Source organism: Columba livia, chromosome 22 (genome assembly GCF_036013475.1).
Source record: "Columba livia isolate bColLiv1 breed racing homer chromosome 22, bColLiv1.pat.W.v2, whole genome shotgun sequence".
NCBI classification, from domain to species: domain Eukaryota; kingdom Metazoa; phylum Chordata; class Aves; order Columbiformes; family Columbidae; genus Columba; species Columba livia.
In genome coordinates, this window is record NC_088623.1 from 2,459,034 (window position 1) to 2,478,960 (window position 19,927).

Here is a 19,927-nt window from a genome sequence, read left to right on the forward strand (position 1 = left end):
AGGGGAAAGGGGAGAAACAGTGGGTGCTCTGGGAGCAGCTCTGTGCCTGGGTGCTGGTTGCAAACGCCAGGAGGGTGGTTGGGGATCGCGGCGACACCGCCGCTGTCACACAGGTCTGCAGAGCAGGGAGCACCCGGGACTGCAGCACTTTCAGCAAAATCAGCAGAAGACCCTAGAAAACCCCTGGGAGTGGGGAGATGTGACCCAGCATCAACTTGCAAGGGTTGCAAAGAGGGCAGGAGCTCAGGCAGGGGGGTTGTTGCTGTTATTATTGGTGTGTCCCCCACCGAGCTGTCTGAGCCTGGGGAGTTGGGAGCAGGGTGTCACAGCTGGAAGGGCACATCAGCCCTCCCCAAGGACCTGTTATCGATGACATGGGGTGTGGGGGCCAGCACGCAGCCCCATGGGAGCCTCTGGCATCCCTCTGCTGCCCACTGCTCCCATGGGCCCCCCAGACCTTCCCCTGCTGCTCTCCCACCACCCCTCTTCCTCCCCGTGCCCTGGCTCTCCCTGCCCCGCGTCTTTCTCAGGGTCTCCTGCCCTCTCTCCTCCCCACCAGGAATAAATCACCCTCCGGCTCCAGCCTCTCGGAGGAAACAGCCGCCCACATTGCCACCTCCTTCCCACGGGACCTGTTTGCCACTGGAAGGCTGGGAATCTGTTCCCAGACCAGAGGGGGTTCATTCGGAAAATCTCTCAGGGACTGTCTGATCTCTTGGGGACCAATGTCACCCCCTCCACCCTGCACCCCTCCATGTTCCCCCCTTCAAGGGGGTGGAAAGAGGGTTTGGGTCCTTGGCTGGTGTATTAAAAAGCCCCAAAATGCTCCAGTGCTTTTTGCCACAGGGAAGGGCTGCAGACATGCAGCAGGGAGCTCCGAGCACCAGGATGGAGATGCAGGTTTGCCAGCCACCTCCCTGTGTTCCACATGGTCGGGTTAACACCAGCACCACTGGAAAACCCAGTAAACTATTAGAAAAACATGATTTTTTTAACCCCCTCCAGTGGAAAGCAATAACACTCAGACTGCAAATCTTCTCAGTGTCCAAGGAGCGGCTTTACTTTGAGGGCCAAGGGGAAAAATCAATCCAGCAGGCTCCACTTGCCACTTGGAGAGCTCTGGAGGGATGAGCCCAGCCCTGGCATGCTCCCTGGTGGCACTTGGGGGGAGCAGAGCCCAGCACGGCTTCCTCCTCCTCCTCCTCCTCCTCCTCCTCCTCTTCTAGCCCTTGGCACCGGCCCATCAGGAAAGAAGGTTTTGTTGATTGGCCTAGCTCATTAGGAGATGAAACATGCTGTGCCCAGCAGCTTCCCCAAGGCTCCATTAGCACCAGCGGATCTTTTCTCCAGCCCAGCGGGTCCCCAAGGACGTTTTTATTGGCGATTTCCTCCCCCGGTGCAGGGGAAATTGTCTGCGACAGGGTGCCGGCAGGGCTGGCGCATGGTGGGAGGAATGGGTGACCTGCTGCTGTGGGCGTAGGGTGCTCAGATGTAAGGTGGGCTGCCAGAGCATCATGAAAGCCCCCTAGATATGAGGGTTGAATGCATAGACACGCTCCAGGTTGCTAATGCATTTGCTGGCTTGGCATCAACCTCCAGAGCTCCAGCATCGTGTCTGAGGTCTCACCCATCCCTGGGGCTGGGGTGGTGATGGAACACAGGATGAGATTCCCCAGGGCACATGCAGAGAAACCAACCCATTAACACATCTATCAGCACAATTAGAATCATAGAATGTTCTGAGTTGGAAGGGACCCACAAGGATCATTGAGTCCAGCTCCTGTCCCTGCAGAGATTTTTGCTGAGGAAAGAAGGAAGGAGCATGATGCCATCTCAGCATCAGCACTGCCACCCCACCTGGAGCAGTTTTAACCCCTAGGCAAAACAACCCATTTGTGTCTAATTCTTCCCTGCACTTGTTGTCTCGTCCGCAGGTACAAGAGCATGGTGACACCCCGGCGGGCAGCCGTGGCCATCGCTTGCTGTTGGATCGTCTCCTTTCTGGTGGGACTCACCCCTATGTTTGGCTGGAACAACCTGAACAAGATGCGGAGGACTCAGGAGCTGAACGCCAGCCACACGCAGTTCGTCATCAAGTGTCAGTTTGAGACGGTCATCAGCATGGAGTACATGGTGTACTTCAACTTCTTCGTCTGGGTCCTGCCTCCCCTGGTGCTGATGCTGCTCATCTACCTGGAAGTCTTCAACCTCATCCGTAAGCAGCTCAACAAGAAGGTCTCCTCCAGCTCCAATGACCCTCAAAAGTATTATGGGAAGGAGCTGAAGATCGCCAAGTCTTTAGCGCTAGTCCTCTTCCTCTTTGCTCTCAGCTGGCTCCCTCTGCACATCCTCAACTGCATCACCTTGTTCTGCCCGTCCTGCGAGACGCCGCACATCCTCACCTACACCGCCATCTTCCTCACCCATGGCAACTCGGCCATGAATCCCATCGTCTACGCCTTCAGGATCAAGAAGTTCCGGACAGCTTTCCTGCAGATCTGGAACCAGTACTTCTGCTGTAAAACCAACAAAAATGCCGGCACCACCACAGCTGAGCTGGGCAACTAGGAGCTGGGAGAGGGCAGAGAGGGGACGTCCGTGCCCAGGCTGGTCCCCATGCGGCCGCTGCTCCTGCTGCCACTGAAGGGATGGTGACAACCCAGGAGGGCTGGAGTCACCAGCCATGTGCAATCCGAACAGCCGCGTCCCCCCCGGCTTCCCCGGGGGGTTATTTATTCACAAGCATCGTACTGTTTTGAGACTGTAGCCTGCACTGTTCCTTTTCTTATTTTGTTTGTTTGGGTTTTTTTCTGTTTTTGTTTTGTTTTTTTTTTAAGGGTTGCCAAGTATTTAAGGAGAAATTGTACAGACAATGGCGCAATTTATCTTCATGCAAATAAAGTAAAATGATAAAAAACCACACAGGAGGTCGATCCTCTGCCATTGACCTCAGGCTCCTTGGAGTGTGGCAGTTGATGATGCTGGGGGTCACCTCATTCATGGCCTCATGGGGGTACTTGGACACCAGGCAAAGGGGTGATCTGGTGGGAGCGAAGCTGCTGAGACCCAGGGGAGCCCAGGGCAATGGGATTTCTGAAGCTCTGGGGGCTTTCGAGCCTTTTCCTTCCCCTCTGTAAACAAGGGGAGGTGAGCTGGGCTGGGACACCAGAGTTAGGAAAAGGCGTCCCATGGCAATGCCAGCACCCTCAGGGCGATGAACCCACCATCCCCGTGGAGCAAAGGGTGAGTGTCCAACTCCCAACACTATTAAAGAGGCAAGAGGACACCCCAGAGGACACTCTGCAAGAAAACCATGTCCCTAAGAACCTCATCTAAATGCCTTTTTCCCCCTTTTCCCCTGCACAAGGCAGAGGCAAGTCTCTCCCAGCCCCTGTTTCATGCCTCCCATGTCGCTCCCCACCACCCTCCCTGTGTCAAAACCCTTTGGACCCAAACTTTATGGGTTAATGCAGCCACCCCCATGGCATGGGGGAGCAGAGAGGGACTCACGCCCACTTGTGGCTGAGTGTGAGATGGCTGCAGGTCACCATGTTGGTGTTGGTGTTGCCACAGGGCCACTTGGCCACCCCCAAGTGTCTGCCCCAGGTTTGGCCATGGGCAGGGACTGTCATTGGTCACACCTGAGGATGGGATGGCTGGAGATGGGCTGTGACCCCCACCCAGCTCTGTGGTCCCTCTGGGTGCTGGCAGCCACACTGTCGGTCCCAGCTCTGCAGAAGGAGCTTTTCCAGGGCTGAAGTGGTGCTGGGAAGAGTTAATTAGGGTTATTTTCTTATCAGCGTCCCTTGTTCGCCAGTGTCTCATTGGAAACACACTTCTATGACCCTGCCCCAGGAGGGCTGTGCCCCTCGGACATCACAAAGCTCCTGCAGTAAGTTCCCGCAGGGGCTGGGAGGGATGCGGAGAGGAAAAGGACTTTGAATGGGTGAGATTTAAGGGCAGCTCTTTAGCTGGCTATGGAGAGCAGGGCCATGCACGTGTAGCAACGGGCCTGCTGGATGTCCCTGTCACCCACTGGTGCAGCCAGTTCTGATCAGCCTGGAGGGAGCTCCTCCATTTCTCTGAGAGGAAGAGGAGAGCAGCAAAGAAACGTGGGAGGAAGGATGAGAGGAGGCGAGGGGCTTAGCCTCCCACGTTCTGGAGTCCTCAATATATTGCATCCAGGCTCCTGGCTCAGACCACACCAGGCACGACTGGAGCAGAGCAGAAAAACAACGGCAAGGACAGGAAAAAATCCCAATAGAAAGGCCCTGAACACCCTCCAAGACTCCTCGAGGTGAAGAATCCCAAATCCTTTACCAGCAGTGCCTGTGAATGCTGCAGCCCCAGGGTAGCGCAGCCAGGACCCCCTGCCCATGTTCCCTTCGCACCACAGCAACTCAGCCCCATATCGCATTGGTGTTTACCGAGCACGAGTCTGATTCCCACTTGCATCTTATTTCTGCAAGTGGCTGCTTTCCTGGAACTGACGCCTGTGCCTGATCCTTGCTGAGGTGCCCAGAAACCTGACGACAGGGATGCTCATAAATTAAAAGGCATGTGGGTGATTGCTTTCAGAAAAAACATTTGGTGGATTTTTCCCCTCCGTGCTTTCCGGACCTTTCCCGGGGAGAGCTCACTAAAAGTGGAGGCTGTTACCCTGACGGGTCCCCTGTGGGGTTACAAACACACTCTTTGCCCTGCAGGACTGCATTAAGAGGATGTAAGGGACACAGTGTGCAGCATGAGTGAGTCTTGGAGATGCTGCTTTTCCCCTGTGCTAGCAATGCCATGGCTAACACAGCCCCTGTCACCCAAAGCCACAAGCTGAGATGCCAGGGACATCAAGGGGACCAGGGCATCTCCATCAGTGTCCAAGGCCAGCTGTGAGCATGCTAAGGGAAGATATGCTCTCAACCTCCACCCTGGTGGCATCATCGCTAACCCCAACCGCCTCCATAAACCAGCCTGACCTGGGATAAAAATTAATCTGACAATGCCCTCTGATGGTGGAAATCGTGTCTGGTGTGGATGTGCTGTGCTGAGGAACAGCAACACCTCTCCTGGACTTCAGTTTGTGCATGGAGAGTGGGTGACCAGTGGGGACAAGGCAGAGGGGCTGCAGGAGAGATGCTGCAGAGAAGCCTCAACTATTTCAGCTGTAGGTGCTGCCTGGATTGGCTCTCCAGTGGCACCAAGGGTGGGAGGGACTCAGACTGGATTTGCACCCCCATTTGCAGTGCCAGGGCCTTTTTTGGGGCAGGATCTGAGAGGGAGTTTGTGCTGGCAGAGTGGGCACCCGTGCTGCTGACCCCGGCTTAATGACGCCCTTAGTCAACTTGATGGATCTGTCTGGGCTTTCTGTTAATAAACAGCATCTGACCCGAGCTGTCTCGGAACTGTAAGCAATAAGTCATCTTTCTGCACACGAGTGATCAGCAGTTAACAGGGCCAATTCCTCCTCCTCCAGATAACACATCACCATGTGCTGCCCCCACCATCTCAGACTGTGGGGAGGGGATACTGGTGGCTGGATCACTGTATCACTGATGTGGGTAAAGAAGTTGTGCTTTGATGAAGAAGCAGCAGGATGCCACAGTTTTCATGTTGCTATTTCCCCACGCAGCCAGAAGGAAACTTTTCCCCATCCTCCTCTTCCTTGTTGGGTCACTTCTCGTTTAATCATCTTCATATACGTTTTAGAAAACTGGTGCTTTCTTTGCAAGCTCAAAAACCATCTCTCCCACCCCTGGTTCTGTGGGATGCTATAGGAACCCACAACATCCCTGGCAGCTCCCTCCCCTCTACCTCCCCCACCCAAGCCAACTCTAGAGCAAGCAGAACACCGTGGTGTTCATTTGTTTTTATTTTGGTTTGGTTTTGGTTTTTTTTTTTATGAGGACCAAAGATGAGCTTGTTTTCTTGTCACACCCAAGGACACATTCAGAGAGGACCATGCCATGGTGGGATGAGGTGCAGGCCCCCAGGGGTACCACCGGGGAGGTGGCAGGCCCGCAGGCAGCAGAGGTCATGGCCAGAAGCATCACCATGTGCCACGCTACTGAACAGCAGCTGCAGCATCCACCTGGAGTGAAGGAACGAGATCTGAGTCCTGCGAGGGAACCACTGCTGGGAGACCAGTGGTCAGGGGTGAGATAGGAAATCACAGCCCAGACGCTGCTCAAATGCAAGACAAACCCAGCCCAGGTCTTCCACCCTCTCCTGCCCCACGAAATTCAGATGTGACCTTTTACCCCTGCTTTTCAACTCCCAACCCCATTTCATACTCCTTTATACCTGCCCCCAATCCCAGCACCCATTCGCAGCCGACTTGGTGCCCCATGTTTCTGAGGCTAGGCTGCAAACTGAGGTTCTGCCCACTCGTCTGCTGGGCACAGCCGTGTCTCTGCTGCACATTCTTCCTCCTGGCCATATTTACAATCCTCCCTCCACCCCAAAAGGGGCAGGTTTTTCTCATGCTCTGCAGCATCCCACTGCACCAGTGTACCTCCAGCCATGGGATGAGGTAGCCCTGAGCTGGGGATCCATCAGAAGGTGACACTCATAGAATCACAGAATGGTTTGGGTTGGAGGGACCTTCCCAGCTCCCCCAGTGCCCCCCTGCCATGAGCAGGGACATCTTCACCAGCTCAGGTTGCTCAGAGCCCCGTCCAGCCTGGCCTGGGATGTCTCCAGGGATGGTTCATCCACCACCTCTCTGGCCAACCTGGGCCAGGCTCTCACCACCCTCAGGGACAACAATTTCTTCCTCATGTCCAGCCTGAATCTCCCTCCTTTAGTTTAAATCCATCACCCCTTGTCCTATTGCAACAGCCCCTGCTCAAAAGTCTGTTACCAAACTCAACCCACTCCATCCCTGAAGAACTGATCCACCCTCCTTCCATCCCACAGCCCCAACCCAGACCTACCTTGCTCTTCATCTTGCCCTCCAATGTGTCCTCACTTGGGCACTGCAGGAGAGCACAAGAGATACACAACCCCTGAAATCTCAACTCACTCCTCTTTTGACTTCCAAGAAAAACAAGCCAGGGCACAACCAACTCACTTATGTGCACACACCAACATGCACCTGCACACACCATCCCTGCACACACACACTCTTAGGCAATCGTGCACCCCACAGTCACCGCCTGTTCTTGGCCAGCCTGTCCCCAAGATCCTAGCCACAGTGACTCCCAGGTTCTTTGTGTCCCCAGCACAGCAACAAACTCAGTCTCTGCCTGACCTCACCATGCTGCCGCATGGCTGGACCGACAGCCCTGCCTGCAGGGCAGTGTGGCCAGGGCCAGCCAGGTCAACGCTCGCTGCCCCGGCTGGAGGCTCTTGCACCAGCTGCTGTGGAGTCGAGCACCTACCCGGTGCCACACCGGCAGCCCTGTGGCTTCAGGAAGGACACAGGGTGCCGGGTGCCTGCCGGATCAGAGCCCTGCCTGCATGGGAAGTAGGGCAGAGTGTGGCTCAGGGCAAACGTGTGCTGAGAAGCCATGGGAGGAGAAATAATAAGGATGACACGTTTATAAGGACACACACTACAGGCTCAGGGAAGAGCAGCTGGAAAGCTGCTCAGTGGAAAAGGACCTGGGGGTGCTGGTGAGAGCGGCTGAATATGATCCAGCGTGTGCCCAGGTGGCCAAGAGGCCACCAGCATCCTGGCTGGTACCAGCACTGGTGTGGCCAGCAGGCCCAGGGCAGTGACCGTCCATGTGCTGGGACCTGGGGAGCCCAAACCTCAAATCCTGGGGCAGTTTTGGGCCCCTCATGAAGAGAAAGGCCTTGAGGTGCTGGTGCGAGTTGAGAGAAGGGAACGGAGCTGGTGAGGGGCTGGAGCACAAGTGTGATGGGAGTGGCTGAGGGACCTGGGGGGTTCAGCTGGAGAACAGGAGCTGAGGGGAGACCTTCTGATCTCTGAACTGCCTGAAAGGAGCTTGGAGCCAGGGGGGGTCGGGCTCTGCTCCCCAGGAACAAGCGCCAGGAGCAGAGGAAATGGCCTCAAGTTGCACCAGGGAAGGTTGAGGTTGGATCTGGGGAACAATTTCTTCCCCAAAGGGCTGTGGGGCATTGGAACAGGATTCCCAGGGCAGTGCTGGAGTCACCATCCCTGGAGGGGTTGAACAGATGTGGAGATGAGGTTCTCAGGGACATGGGTTGGACTTGATGATCTTGAGGGTCTTTTCCAACCAAAATGATTCTGTGATTCTGTAGTGAGTGTGGGTGGACACACACCCTCCTGCCCGCCGAGGTGGGTCTGCAGCAGACGGGAGAGGTGTCAGCAAGGGGAGCAGAGCGGGGCACATCCATACAGGGTTGGGTTGGGTGCTCTGCTGAGGCAGGGAAATGTGAGCTGGGAAGTTTGGGTAGGATCCCGAAACATAAATTAAAACAACCCAGGTGCAAGTGGAGGAGTTTGGGCACAGTCCCCACACGCATGGCTGGTGGGTGGCTCGGGACACAAGTGCTGGTGGACACAGTGAGGAGCAAGCGACTGTCCCATCCTCCACCAGCATCTCTGGCCCTTTGGCTCTGAACTTCCTGGTTTCCTCCCCACTTCTTAGACAAGACTGAGAGAAGGAGATTTCAAGATGCTTTAAGATCATAAACCAAATAAGACCAAAGCTCCAGCTTCACAAGGCTGCCCAGTGTCCTTAGGCTCCCTCATCACCAGGATTAACATAAACCAGGGACAAACCCCAGGACTGTGAAAGTGAGAGCAGGAAAAGGCAGACACAGAGACCTTCTCCTCTATCTCCTCGGCCAATCTTACCTTTCACATCAAGTTTGCAGTCTACTGAGGCTTCCCCCAAAGGGTTCACAGCTTTGCAGGTGTAGACACCCCCATCGAAAGGGCTGGGCTTGCGGATTTCCAGGGAGCAGACACCCTGGTCAATCATCGCAATGTATTTGGGGTCTTCCCGTATCTCCATCTGATTTTTCATCCAGATGATTTTGGGCTAGAAGGCAGCAGGATTTGCTTATTTGTTTAAAGCCGGGAGAGAAATGACAAATATAACTGGCCCCAACATGCAGCCATCTCCTTTTGCCTTGGTGCTGCCTGAAGCTGCTGGCCCTGGTGGGATTCAGTCAGAAACAATTTGAAGAGCTAAATCTCCTGTTTTTAAGCCCTAATCTTCCCCAGACTTCCTCCCTCAGTGCAGAAGGCAATAAGACATGGTTTCAATTCAGACCACTCTCCCATCTTCATGCAGAAACACTCTAAATCTGCCCAGGTTTGACTTGGAGGACAGCTGCAGCCACCTAACCTCATCCAACCCTAACCCAACATGACCAACTGTCTCCCAACACCTCCAACCACCTGCAAAAACCCCACCGCTGGCTGCCCGCACACACAGGCGATGTTGCCCGTGGAGGAACCACTGACCTGGGGGAAGCCCCGGACGCTGCAGAAGAGATGTGTGCTGTAGCCCCGGGTGGTGGTTCGGTCTGTCAGGGGTTGGGTGAACTTTGGAGGCTCCATCATGTCCCTTTGGGGGATCTTCTCTGCCTGGTAAGTAGTTTCTAAGAAAACAATGAATTCTAGGTTGAGGCAGAATGCAGGTTCCTGGGCTGACCAGAATATGGTTTTGGGAACTCAGCCCAAGGTACCTCAAAATACTTCTGCTCCCTCACAAAATAAGCCAGACAGCACCTAGCCTGACCTGAGGCCCTTCAGCTTAGACCAGCCCTGTCTATAAATCCCTTCTCATCCAGTGATGTCACATTAGTGCCCAGTCCTTGCGGGGGACAGGGGAGATGACAAACCGCAAACCAACACCACGTGTGCAGCACGTCAGATCCAGACCAGGCACCTCTCTGGATCTCCTAGTCCATCCCCAAAATCCAGTGCACAGAAATAGGAGCTGAAGGCAAGGTCTGCAGGTGGCAGAGACCCCAACTCACTGTGTGCTACCATGGAGCAGGATGGAAATAAATGGGGCTGAGGGATGCTGGGTTAGAGATTTGGCTCTGAGATGGAGCAGGGGTCTTTTCCTCTGCTCATCCTGAGCTGCAGGGCCCAAAACCAGGGCTGTTCCTCACCCATCCTGGCTCCTGCTTCCATCTCACCCCAGGCATGTCCATCCTTTGATCCCTTCCAGAGAGCTGACCATGGCACAAGCTTTCCCCAAAGGAGAAAGGAGATGTAGAAGGAGGGAAGAGGACTCCTGGACCTCCACCTTGGGGACACATGGCTTCACCCTGCAGGGCTCATCCTGGAGACCAGCCCAGCAGCATCACCACGACACTGAGGAAGCCTCACTAGCCCAAATGGAGACAGGACCCCCCTTGCCCGCCAGCACCCCCAAACCCCAAGCCAAGTGCTGATCCCTACTTGTCTTCTGGATGTGGGCCACCCCAGAGGCGACGGCTGCTGTTTCACTCAGCCCGCAGCCGTTTTCCGCGAACACTCGGAAGGAGTAGGTGTTGCCAATGATGAGGTCAGAGATGGTGCAGCTGGTGCGGGTGCAGTGCTCCAGCACCGTGAACCATTGCTGGGAGGGGAAAAAGAAACAAGAGTGTTGAGGAAAAGCAGCTTGTCCAAAGGATGGGGAAGGTGTGGGGGACACAGGGGTGTGCAGCTGCCCCTCTCCCAGTCAGGGCACCCCAGCACCAGGGCGCAGGAGTCCTGGGGATGCCCAGACTCACCCCACTCTTCTTGTCTGACTTCTGCACGACGTAGCCCTTGATCTCAGAGTTCCCATTGTCTGCCGGGGGGCTCCACTCCAGGGCCACATTAAAGCCCCATACGTCCACCAGCTTCAGGTTCTGGGGGGGGCCTGGTGGTTCTGTAAATGCAAACCCACACAGGGTGGCATCCTAATTTGCTCCCACCAAATTCTGCACCTTGACCATCCTTTACACCTCATTTTTAATCTGTTTTCACCCTTTTGCAGCACACATGGGATGAGAAGCTGCGATGGGGCATGGGCTGGCAGGAACCCTGCATCCCCAACCAGAGGATATCACCTCCATGATCCTGGAGAAAATCCCACTGGAAGAGGGACACAAAAGTCCCTTGCCTTGTTACTGACGCTGTCCCATCCCACCCAGAACAGGAGCTTCCACCATTTAAGAGGTAGAAACAAGTCCCAGAGAGACCCTGCAGGGCCCCATCCCCAGCCTTACCAATCACTTGGATGTCCAGGGTGGCCTTGTCCTCTGCTCCGTTTATCCGCACAGTGAGCTCATACTTGCCCGAGTCGCTGCGCTGCGACTGGCGGATGTAGAAGATGGTGTCCTTGTCTGTGTTGCGGATGTTGATGCGGCTGGTGTCCAGGGGCTGGCCACCCTTGGTCCAGATCACCTCGGGCTGCGGCTTTCCCTGGAGCAACAGGCAGGTTGGGAGCTGCTGGAGCGCAGGGTTCCAACTGGTCCTGCTGGGAAGGACGGGTGGGCAAAACCACCCTGCTGTGTCCAGGCAGCAATGGCCTGGATGTGTCCTCTCCCATCCAGCAGTCCCCAGGGAAGAACCTACAGCCCAACCCTGCCAAACCCACTGATGGGAAGTCATCAGGGATGATGCTGGAACATGCTCTTCTCCCAGAGTTCTCATAGAGCAAGCCCAGCTTTACGTGCCCAAGGCACTGCAGGCAGAGCTGTGCTCCTGTTGCCCAGGCACTGAGACAACTGTGTTTGATTTTGTCCCATTGCCAACACCATCAGTAAAGACACAGCAAAGGAGAGCTAGACAGGAATGGGGAAGGGATTCCCACCCCCAGCCCATGAGACGTGGTGACCAGGATAAGTAAGCCCATGGTTGGCCCCAACCATATCAAGGTCGCTAGAAAAGTCACTGCAGAAGCTAACCTGCAGTGAAAAAGCCTGGGGGATTAAATCCCAAATTGCCCACCTACCTGGAAAGGGATCATCATGTTCATGGCATCCCCAACATGCCTGAAATAAGTCTGCCGCAGGTGACGGGGCAAGCGGATCTTCGGGAGCTCTGGGGACCAGAAAGTCATGCCATAGGGCCAAGGCAATCACAACCCTCAACTGGTTGACCCACCCTGTGCATTCCCCTGCATGGTCATCAGGAAAACCCACCCAGAAACATGGCGACCTCTACCTTCTCATCTCCTGGACAGGAGTCTCGACAGCCTACCCATTGCCTGAACCCCAGAATTATATCCATCCTTGAGATACCAGGTCACCAACTCAATGGCAGCACCCCAATGAACCATTTACCCCCTTCACTAGAGCCAGGCTATGGAGACCAACCTGGACTTAACAAGAAGAGCCACAGCACAGCCCACACAGTAGCGAGGCAGAGGACAGCATCTCCCAGTTAGGAAATATTTCCCCCCCCAGCTCAGAGCAGGCTTTCCAGAGGCACACAAGCCAACTTCCAGCAAGGACAAGGCTCACCAGACCTCCACCAAGGCCATCAAGGGACCAAGGCAGTGCATGGTTACTCGCAGCAGAGCTGTGAAAGCCCTGGGCTTAAGATGAAGGTTAATGTCCCCAAGGGAACATAACAAAGATAAGCAAAAAACCCACTGGAGAATGCTGATGGAGCGTGTGTCTCTTTCTCAGGGTGAAAATAGCAGCCGTGTAACCCTACCGGCCCAGTGCCGCTTGGTGATCCTTCTGGAAAGGCATTGGGTTTACGTGAGCCCCTCATAAAAGAGCTGCTTGTCCGTGCCTGGATTAAACGTGCTGCAGCTTAGCTCTGGGGAGGGGGAACGGTCAGAATTAAACTGGGACTGAGCAATGGTTAAACAGCTGAGAGGGTGAAACGCCGACAGTGGGCTGGGGAGGGCAGGGAGATGCCCAACAGTCCCAGATGGCCCCACCAACAGCTGAGATGGTCTCTCCTACACTCGTGCTGCTGTTGCTCTGGGGATCCACACATCGATGCTGCCACTTGGGCACATCAGTCTCAGCAGCATAGAGAAACCTGATCTTGGTGGAGGAATGTTAATTCATGGGTGTTTTACCCGGCTCACGCTTGCCTTGCTCAGCCGGTGGCTGAGGAACACACTGCCACGGGTGGGAAGGCATTTTTCCTGCCCCAGCTCCCTGCAAAACACGCCTCCCACACCAAAACTTCATCTGGTTTCTCCTCGTCTCTCTCCGCTTCCCAAACCCACTCGTCCCACCTGTTTTTAAACTCTCTGCCGTCTGTCTTGCTGCTATTTAAAATCCCTTGTGATGCTATAAATGAACTGGTGAGAGGTACAAAACGTGGACCCGAACATAATGTGAAGACCAAAAAGCAGCAGATGGGGCAGAGAGGAGCAGACTCGCCACCTGATACACACCAGTGCCACCGGGGTGGACACAGGGAGGCAGAGGGACATTGAGAGCTCATTTGGTCCTCAGCAAAGCCAGGCAGTGTGCACAGGGCTGTATTCCAAACGAAATGCAAAAATAGGCAAGTGCAATTTGCTGATGAAGAGTTTCCGTTAGCAAAAAGAAATAGAAAGAAGAAGAAAACCTTGCCAGCGTGGGGTAAGAACAAGTCCCACATGGGTCTTTCAGCTCTTTGGGTTTGACACCTCTCAGTGGGTACAGGTGGTTGGGACATAGTTCAGGCAGCAGGGACAGGAGGGTTGGACTGGTGGGTGCAGCATGGGACTGAAAGTGGGAAACATGAGCTGTGTATTTGGCACCTCTCACCCGTTCCCCGTGCCTCAGTTTCCCCAGTCCCACAAGGTACGGTTGAATCCCTTTGAGATCGGGAGGTGAACACGGCAGCAGACACCAACCACTAAACCACGTCCACCTTCTCTGAGCAAACTGAGAGGACAGACCCTGCAGGACCCTTTCCCAATGTTGATAGTGTTCTCCAAGCCTTTTCTTATGAAAAGCTGATGGTTCCTGGAATAACTCATGTTATTATTATTGCTGTTCTTAAGCAGCTGAGGAATCCGGGGTGTCCTTTGAGTAACAGGAAAACTTGTGCATTAATAATTCCTTGTAAAGGGAAAATAACGCTATATTTGCTGTTTGATAAATGAAAACCAGCCTTGCAATCATACATCAGCTTCAGCACATTTGCAGCACCTCACGAGGAATGCGAGTCTTGCCAAGCATGGGAGCAAGCCCTTCATTAGCGAGTTCAACATGATTAAAGTTCCTGTGCTCCAGACTACCAGTTCTTGGCTTTCCATAGCTAAATAAACAAAGCTGTCCGGTGTGTACGTGATGGGATATTGAGATGTAAGCATGGCCAAGGAGAGATGTGCTGAAAGTGATCCCATTTCTGAGCTCTTGTGCTGAAATGGGAAAACATGGCTCTGCATTTTGCATCCTTCACCCCCAAAGCCTCATCAACTACAAGGTCAGTGTCTGGAGGTCAGGAAGCTGCTCCAACCCACCCCAAGGGAACTGGACACAGTTATTGAGAATAACATCTCGGCCAAAGGCTGGATTGGCAGGTATGAGAAGACAGAGGCTGCTCAGGGATGGGCCGTGATTTCTCTGTGCTGCTGACAAAGCAGATGGGAATTATACGGCAGGAGCGGTACTCACGGAGGATCTCTCTGATGACAACTGGCTGGTCCAAAGTAGCTGGGACGCTGGCCCCGCTGGCACTGATGGCCTTGACCCGTATATGGATCTTGTCACCGGAGCTGAGGTTCTGGACCGTGTAGCGGGTGGAAAGAAAAGGCTCCTCATTCACAGCCTTCCAGTCTGTACCTGTGATGAACCCAGCAGAGCACTTCAGGTGCGTGACAGACAGATGGACACACACCCCAAACAGGGGGCGACACCCAGATGCAAAAAAACCACTACCCTGTGAAGGCTGAATTATTTGAGACAGAAAAAGGTATTTCATAGGGGAAATTGGCCACCCAACCCTCCCCAGGAGTGTGGGGTATGAAATGCTGGCAGAAGCTCAACTGTTGAGCAGGAGGTTATTTACTAGCAGGAAAACGCATTAGGACAGCAAATATGGTCCCTGCTGACCTTCCAAGTGCATTTCTGGAAGGAGTTAAGATCTTCTGACCACCCTGCCAGCCAGTCTGCTCCTCTTACTGCTCCAAGACAGCTCCTTGGGGCTTACCATGCTCCTCAGAGCATCCTCCACTTTGGGCACGGTCTGCTCAACACCCACCACCAGCCAGCTAGACCTCTCCAAATGCTCCTCCTGCTTGGAGGGGACATCTCAAGCTCACCCCACTGCCAAGAAGTAGAAGCTCTCCCACATCAGCCAGCTAACAGCCTCACAATGTAACAAACCTTTTAGGAGGTTTCTCACCTTACAAAACACACCACCCCAGGCAGTAAAGGACTGGCTGTACCTGGAGGGCAACTAGAGCAACCCCTGTGTGCCAAGGTTGACTAAGCCACCATGGCCACCTTGAAAGCAAGAAGGTTTTCCTGTCAGTGCCATCAGACCAGCCCAATCCCAACAGCCTGTCTTTCCCTTCACCACTGGCATTACTCGAACCTCACTCAAATCTCACCATATTTTAGCCAACCCAGGGTCTTGCACCAGCCCAAATACAGCAGTCACAGGGCCTGTGTGGTTATGACTGAATGACTAGAGCTCTCCTGTCACTCAGCCAAGCCCAAAGCAAGCTAGGAGAGCATCCAAAGCTGTGACCTCCAGGGATGGCTGCATCTTTCCTTGCCCTGTGCAAGGGCCTCTTCATGCATCCCATCCAGCCGTGGTTCTCTCCCCAGTCCCCAGCCCAATGTTGAAAGCCTCTCACAGCCAAGCATGTGTTGAGTGTGTCTGCCACAAGCTAATCATCCAAGTGTCATAGATCAAGTTCCCCACTGCCCACAGAGCACCTTGGTCTCCCAAACCACTCCAGCCTCATGCAGCCCACCAGCCCCATCCTCTCTTTGCAGATCCCCAGGTGAACCTGCTTTAGCAGGCGGGTTGGACTAGATGATCTCCAGAGGTCAGTCCCAACCCCAAGCATTCTGTGATTCAATTCCCCCAGCCACACAGGTCATTCATTCTCACCCCAAAGCCAAACAGGCCTTCAAGACAGTGCCCAACACATAAATCTTATCTGCCTGGTGGAATCCACCAACCAGCAATGCAACCGGAAAACCACAGATCATCATTACCACCCAGCAGCCCACCTCCATCCACCACAGCCATCCTCCTGCCAAGCATCTGGAGCCCCATGTCTCTGGGGCAGGGTTCTTCTGATGACACATGCCAGCCCCCCTTGCACTTCCCAGGGCCGTTTCCTCCCTCATCCTCCCACCTTATCCCATTCCTTCTCCACTTCTTCTTGGGCAAACATGGGAGAATTGCATTTTCTTCCTTCTGAGATCTTGCATGACCATCCCAGCTCCAGGTCTGAGCAGAGCTGGAGTTCATCAGAGACCATCCTCAGTGGGTACACTGGTCTCTCCTCCACCCTCTAGCTGGACACGGCAATGACATAAAACCCCCAATAAAGGGATCGCTACTCTCCGAAGCCAATGGGAAACCCCTCTACTCCATGGAACAAAAATATATATACCATTTTAAATAAAGTCTTTTAGGCAAAAAAAAAGGAAATGGTGCTCAGGGAAATGAGCTGCTGGGTTCTGCCCAGCTCTATCCCACACCTTGGCAGAAACACACAAGCTCTCCATGCTTATGAGGCAAGAAAGCACAAGCCTACTTCCATCTTTGCAGATCTCCACCACGTATCCATCCAGGCCCGACTGTCCTGTCTGCTCCGGGGTTTTCCAGGTCAACGTAACAGAGTTCTGGCTCACTTCTTCCACAGCCAAGGACAAGGGGGAGCTGGGTGGCTCTGTAACAAACCCGCAGTGCTGAGGACTCGAGGCTCTCGAGTACAACCACCCAATCTCCGTGTTGGTCTTCACCCCCCGCCCATCCTCCTAATCCCACTCCAAAAATACCCTTGATGACTTCATCCCTCCATCCCTTCACCCCAGCATCCCCATGTCTCCCCTTCCCACTTCAGTGTCCGGTCCCCTCCTCACCTTCTTTTGGTTTCTCAGGTTCAGGGGCTGGGGTTTCAGCTGGAGGGGCTGGGAGACCTTCTTGAGGGGCTGGAGTTGCCTCTGTGGTGGGGACAGGAGCAGATTCGCCTGCGGGGGCTGCAGGCTGCTCTGCGGCAGGGGGATGTTCAGGGGCTGAGGGCTCTTCAGCAGCTGGGGCTGATGCTGGTTCTTCCTTTGGGGCTGATGCTGGTTCTTCCTTTGGGGCTGATGCTGATTCTTCCTTTGGGGCTGGTGCTGATTCTTCCTTTGGGGCTGGTGCTGGTTCTTCTTTTGGGGCTGCTGCTGGTTCTTCCTTTGGGGCTGGTGCCGTCTCTTTCTTAGCAGCCGTCGAGTCTTTCTTTGGGGCTGCTGATGCTTTCTTTGGAGCTGCCGCCGCTTTCTTTGAAGCCGCTGGAGGTGCAGTTTTGCCTGTCATTGCTGCAAAGCCTGGGGGCTGCGGAAGGGGATGTTTTGGGGTCTCTGCTCCGGGACCTCCGCTCTGGATTGAGGTCTCTGCTCCAGACCAAGGGTGTCTCCTCCAAGTGTGAGATCTTGACGCTGAAACTGGAATCACTGCTCTGGACCAGGCGTCTCCACTGCACGGACGGTTTCTGCTCTGGTATGGCTGTGCTGGGAGGGGGGGAACCAGGTCACTGAGCCAGAACAGGGGCTGAGAGATTTTTATAGGCTTCGTCTGGCACTTGTCACCTCCCTGCAAACCAATCTGCCTGCGCAGGCGGGGGCCGCCAGGAATAGCCACCCGGGACCTGCACATTCAGCAGGGATAGCAACACATGGTCCTGCCCCCCTGTCACCCCGACACCCCCCTTGTCTCACACGCACGGGACCGGGCAGGCCAGGGCCAGGTCACCTTTCTTTGGGGACATCGCTCCTGTCCCCAGCAGCAAGAGGCCATCCGGCCAAGGACTTTCCAGTTCCCACACTGCCCCTCCAAGCCCCCCCCCGCAGCTTCCCCACTTACCTTGCACCCCCCATGCCTTCCCCCAGCCCCTGCTTAGACACCAGAACCCCCCACCCCAATCCTCCTTGTTAATCCTGCATTGACCCCCCCAACCCAGCTGTTCCCCTCCATGTCCTCCCATAGGTCCCCCAGATCCCCAGCCTCAACCTCAGCCCCACAATTGTTGAGGTTGGAAGGATCTTGGGATCCTCTGGGCCAACCCAGCTGCCCGCGCCGCTGACCCACGTTCCTGGAGAAGACTGATCACCAGTCAGCCCTACGCCATGTCCTCCAGCCTCCGCCCTGCCCATCAACCAGGACCTTGTCCATAGACTCTGGTCACCCCAGGACTCGTGGCCAGACCTTCTGTTAGCCCTCAAACCCCAAAGACCCCGCTGACCGAGGAAAGCCCCATTAGTCCTATAAGATATAACACCACTCACCCCCTGTCCTTGCTTCCATCACTTGCCAGGCTCTGTATGAGATGCTACTAAAAATGTCTCCATAACCTATGGTCTTATTCCTCAGTCTTCTGCAAATTCAAGTTGACAGAGCATTTTCTCCTGTTCCTCAGCTACTTGCCTGCCTCCAGGGATGCTGCTGTGGAGAGGCCAAGCAAGCCCGGCTCTCCTGGCTGTTGGTCCAAATGCTCACAGCTTCATGGTCCTCAGGAAACGTCTCCAACCATGGACATCATGGTCAAGAGGCATCTCTGAGACAGCCAGAGCATGAAGCTACGTACTCTGAAAGGGCCAGATGATCTGAGCTTTGCTAACAAGGGGGTGGTTTTCCAGGTGGGGGAGCTGTGGTCACCCAGGAAGGGGAGGGAGAGAAGAGCAAAACCCCTTTGGCCAGGCTGGTCTTTAAAGGGATGATGACATCCCTCAAAAGAACCCCAGGGCTCTGAGTGATGTATCCCAGCTGGAGGAGGACCCATGGATCAGGTGGGAAGAGAAGATGGTGAGAGGAGGCCAGGGCAGCTCTGTGGTCCATCAGGCTGTCGTGGAGGTGTTGATCTTGGCCAGAGGCTGAGCTGGGCTCCTGGCTGCAAGACAGCAGCAGGTGAGCACTGATGGTTGCAGGGACACATCATCCCAAGGTCCCCTGCCACTAGTGCTCTGCAAAAACAGGCAGCAAGATGTGCAAGTGCCCAGCCCCAGAAAGAGCACGAAGGAGACCCCCGTGCTTTCTGCTCACCCTGCTCCTCCTGTAAGCTGAGAAGACAGCTCGTCACAACCACCAGCCTGGCACAACAGACGGGGATCGGATAACACAAGTGCAAACCTGGTCCGCATGGGCTCTGATCCCACCCGGCAGCAGCACGAGCCTCCTGCTGGGGAGATTCTTCTCCACTGGTTATTTCAGCAACAGTGTTTGGCAGCAGGATGGACCCAAGACACCAAGAAATGGTATCAGTATCTCAAGGAGGGCATGTTTGTGGAAGGTGTCCCTTCCCATAGCAAGGGGATTGGGACTAAATGATTTTGAAGGTCCCTTCCAACCCAAGCCATTCTATGATTCTGTGTTTCCTCCAAAACTATGTGATAACACAGATATTCCTCGATTACTTCCACCAATGAGGGAGAATATAACTAATGAAGGCTCCTCCTTCCCCAAAATACCTTTGGGACACCTGAGGGATGACCTCCCTGAGGCAGGAGAAGGTGATATTGGGCTCCTGGACACTTTTGCTGCCTGAAGACCATGTATGGATGCTGACAGCCCCTTCTGCTCCCTGGACCAGCCTGGAGGGGCTCAAATTTGCCAAGTGGGTCATGAACTAGAACATCTTTTGTAGCTACTCTGGCAAAGGACAACAGCCCTGCTCCCCAGCACAATGAAACAGGGCTGGAGGAGACCATCCATCCGTCCTGCTCCCACAACCAGCAGTGCTACTCAGAAGTTTTCTGCGTGTCTTTTATAAAAGCAACCATGATCTCTAATCTAAACCAAAATCAATTGCAAAAAGCAGGCTTTTTTCAATTACGGGTCAAGAAAAGCAATTTTAAAAGCTCAGGGAAAAAAATAAAAACAATATAAAACTCTAGT

The 19,927-nt window shown here is 54.4% G+C and overlaps 2 protein-coding genes across 4 annotated transcripts in view; one reads left to right on the forward strand and one right to left on the reverse strand.

Annotated features, from left to right (window-relative positions):
* The window catches only part of ADORA1 (adenosine A1 receptor), a 25,216-nt gene extending 22,296 nt beyond the window's left edge, over positions 1-2,920 (forward strand). For both annotated transcript variants that reach the window (XM_065038353.1, XM_065038354.1), the window contains exon 3: positions 1,935-2,920. In XM_065038353.1, coding sequence (XP_064894425.1) covers positions 1,935-2,568 — 634 coding nt within the window. In that variant the 3' untranslated portion in view covers positions 2,569-2,920. The remainder of the gene's footprint in view (positions 1-1,934) is intronic.
* Positions 2,921-5,848: 2,928 nt separating this feature from the next.
* Positions 5,849-17,569, reverse strand: MYBPH (myosin binding protein H). 2 transcript variants are annotated; one of them, XM_065038337.1, is made up of 11 exons: positions 16,918-17,569; positions 16,590-16,724; positions 14,488-14,655; positions 11,868-11,956; positions 11,140-11,335; positions 10,660-10,799; positions 10,346-10,505; positions 9,398-9,534; positions 8,783-8,969; positions 6,930-6,971; positions 5,849-6,085 (listed from the first exon to the last, which is right to left on the reverse strand). In XM_065038337.1, the coding sequence occupies exons 1-10, from the start codon at positions 17,351-17,353 to the stop codon at positions 6,961-6,963; spliced, it is 1,659 nt and encodes a 552-aa protein (XP_064894409.1). In that variant the 5' UTR covers positions 17,354-17,569; the 3' UTR covers positions 5,849-6,085; positions 6,930-6,960. The 2 variants fall into 2 exon arrangements, with proteins under 2 accessions (XP_064894409.1, XP_064894410.1); XM_065038338.1 differs by having other exon boundaries at positions 5,849-6,126.
* Positions 17,570-19,927: the final 2,358 nt, after the last annotated feature.

Excerpts from the sequence above, each read along its gene's own strand:
- MYBPH (XM_065038337.1), bottom strand. The coding sequence starts at position 17,353 with ATGACAGGCAAAACTGCACCTCCAGCGGCTTCAAAGAAAGCGGCGGCA. Across the intron at positions 11,957-14,487 it reads TGTCATCAGAGAGATCCTCC|AGCTCCCGAAGATCCGCTTG; the intron begins GTGAGTACCGCT and ends TCTGGTCCCCAG. Across the intron at positions 9,535-10,345 it reads GGCCCACATCCAGAAGACAA|AAACTACTTACCAGGCAGAG; the intron begins GTAGGGATCAGC and ends TTGTTTTCTTAG.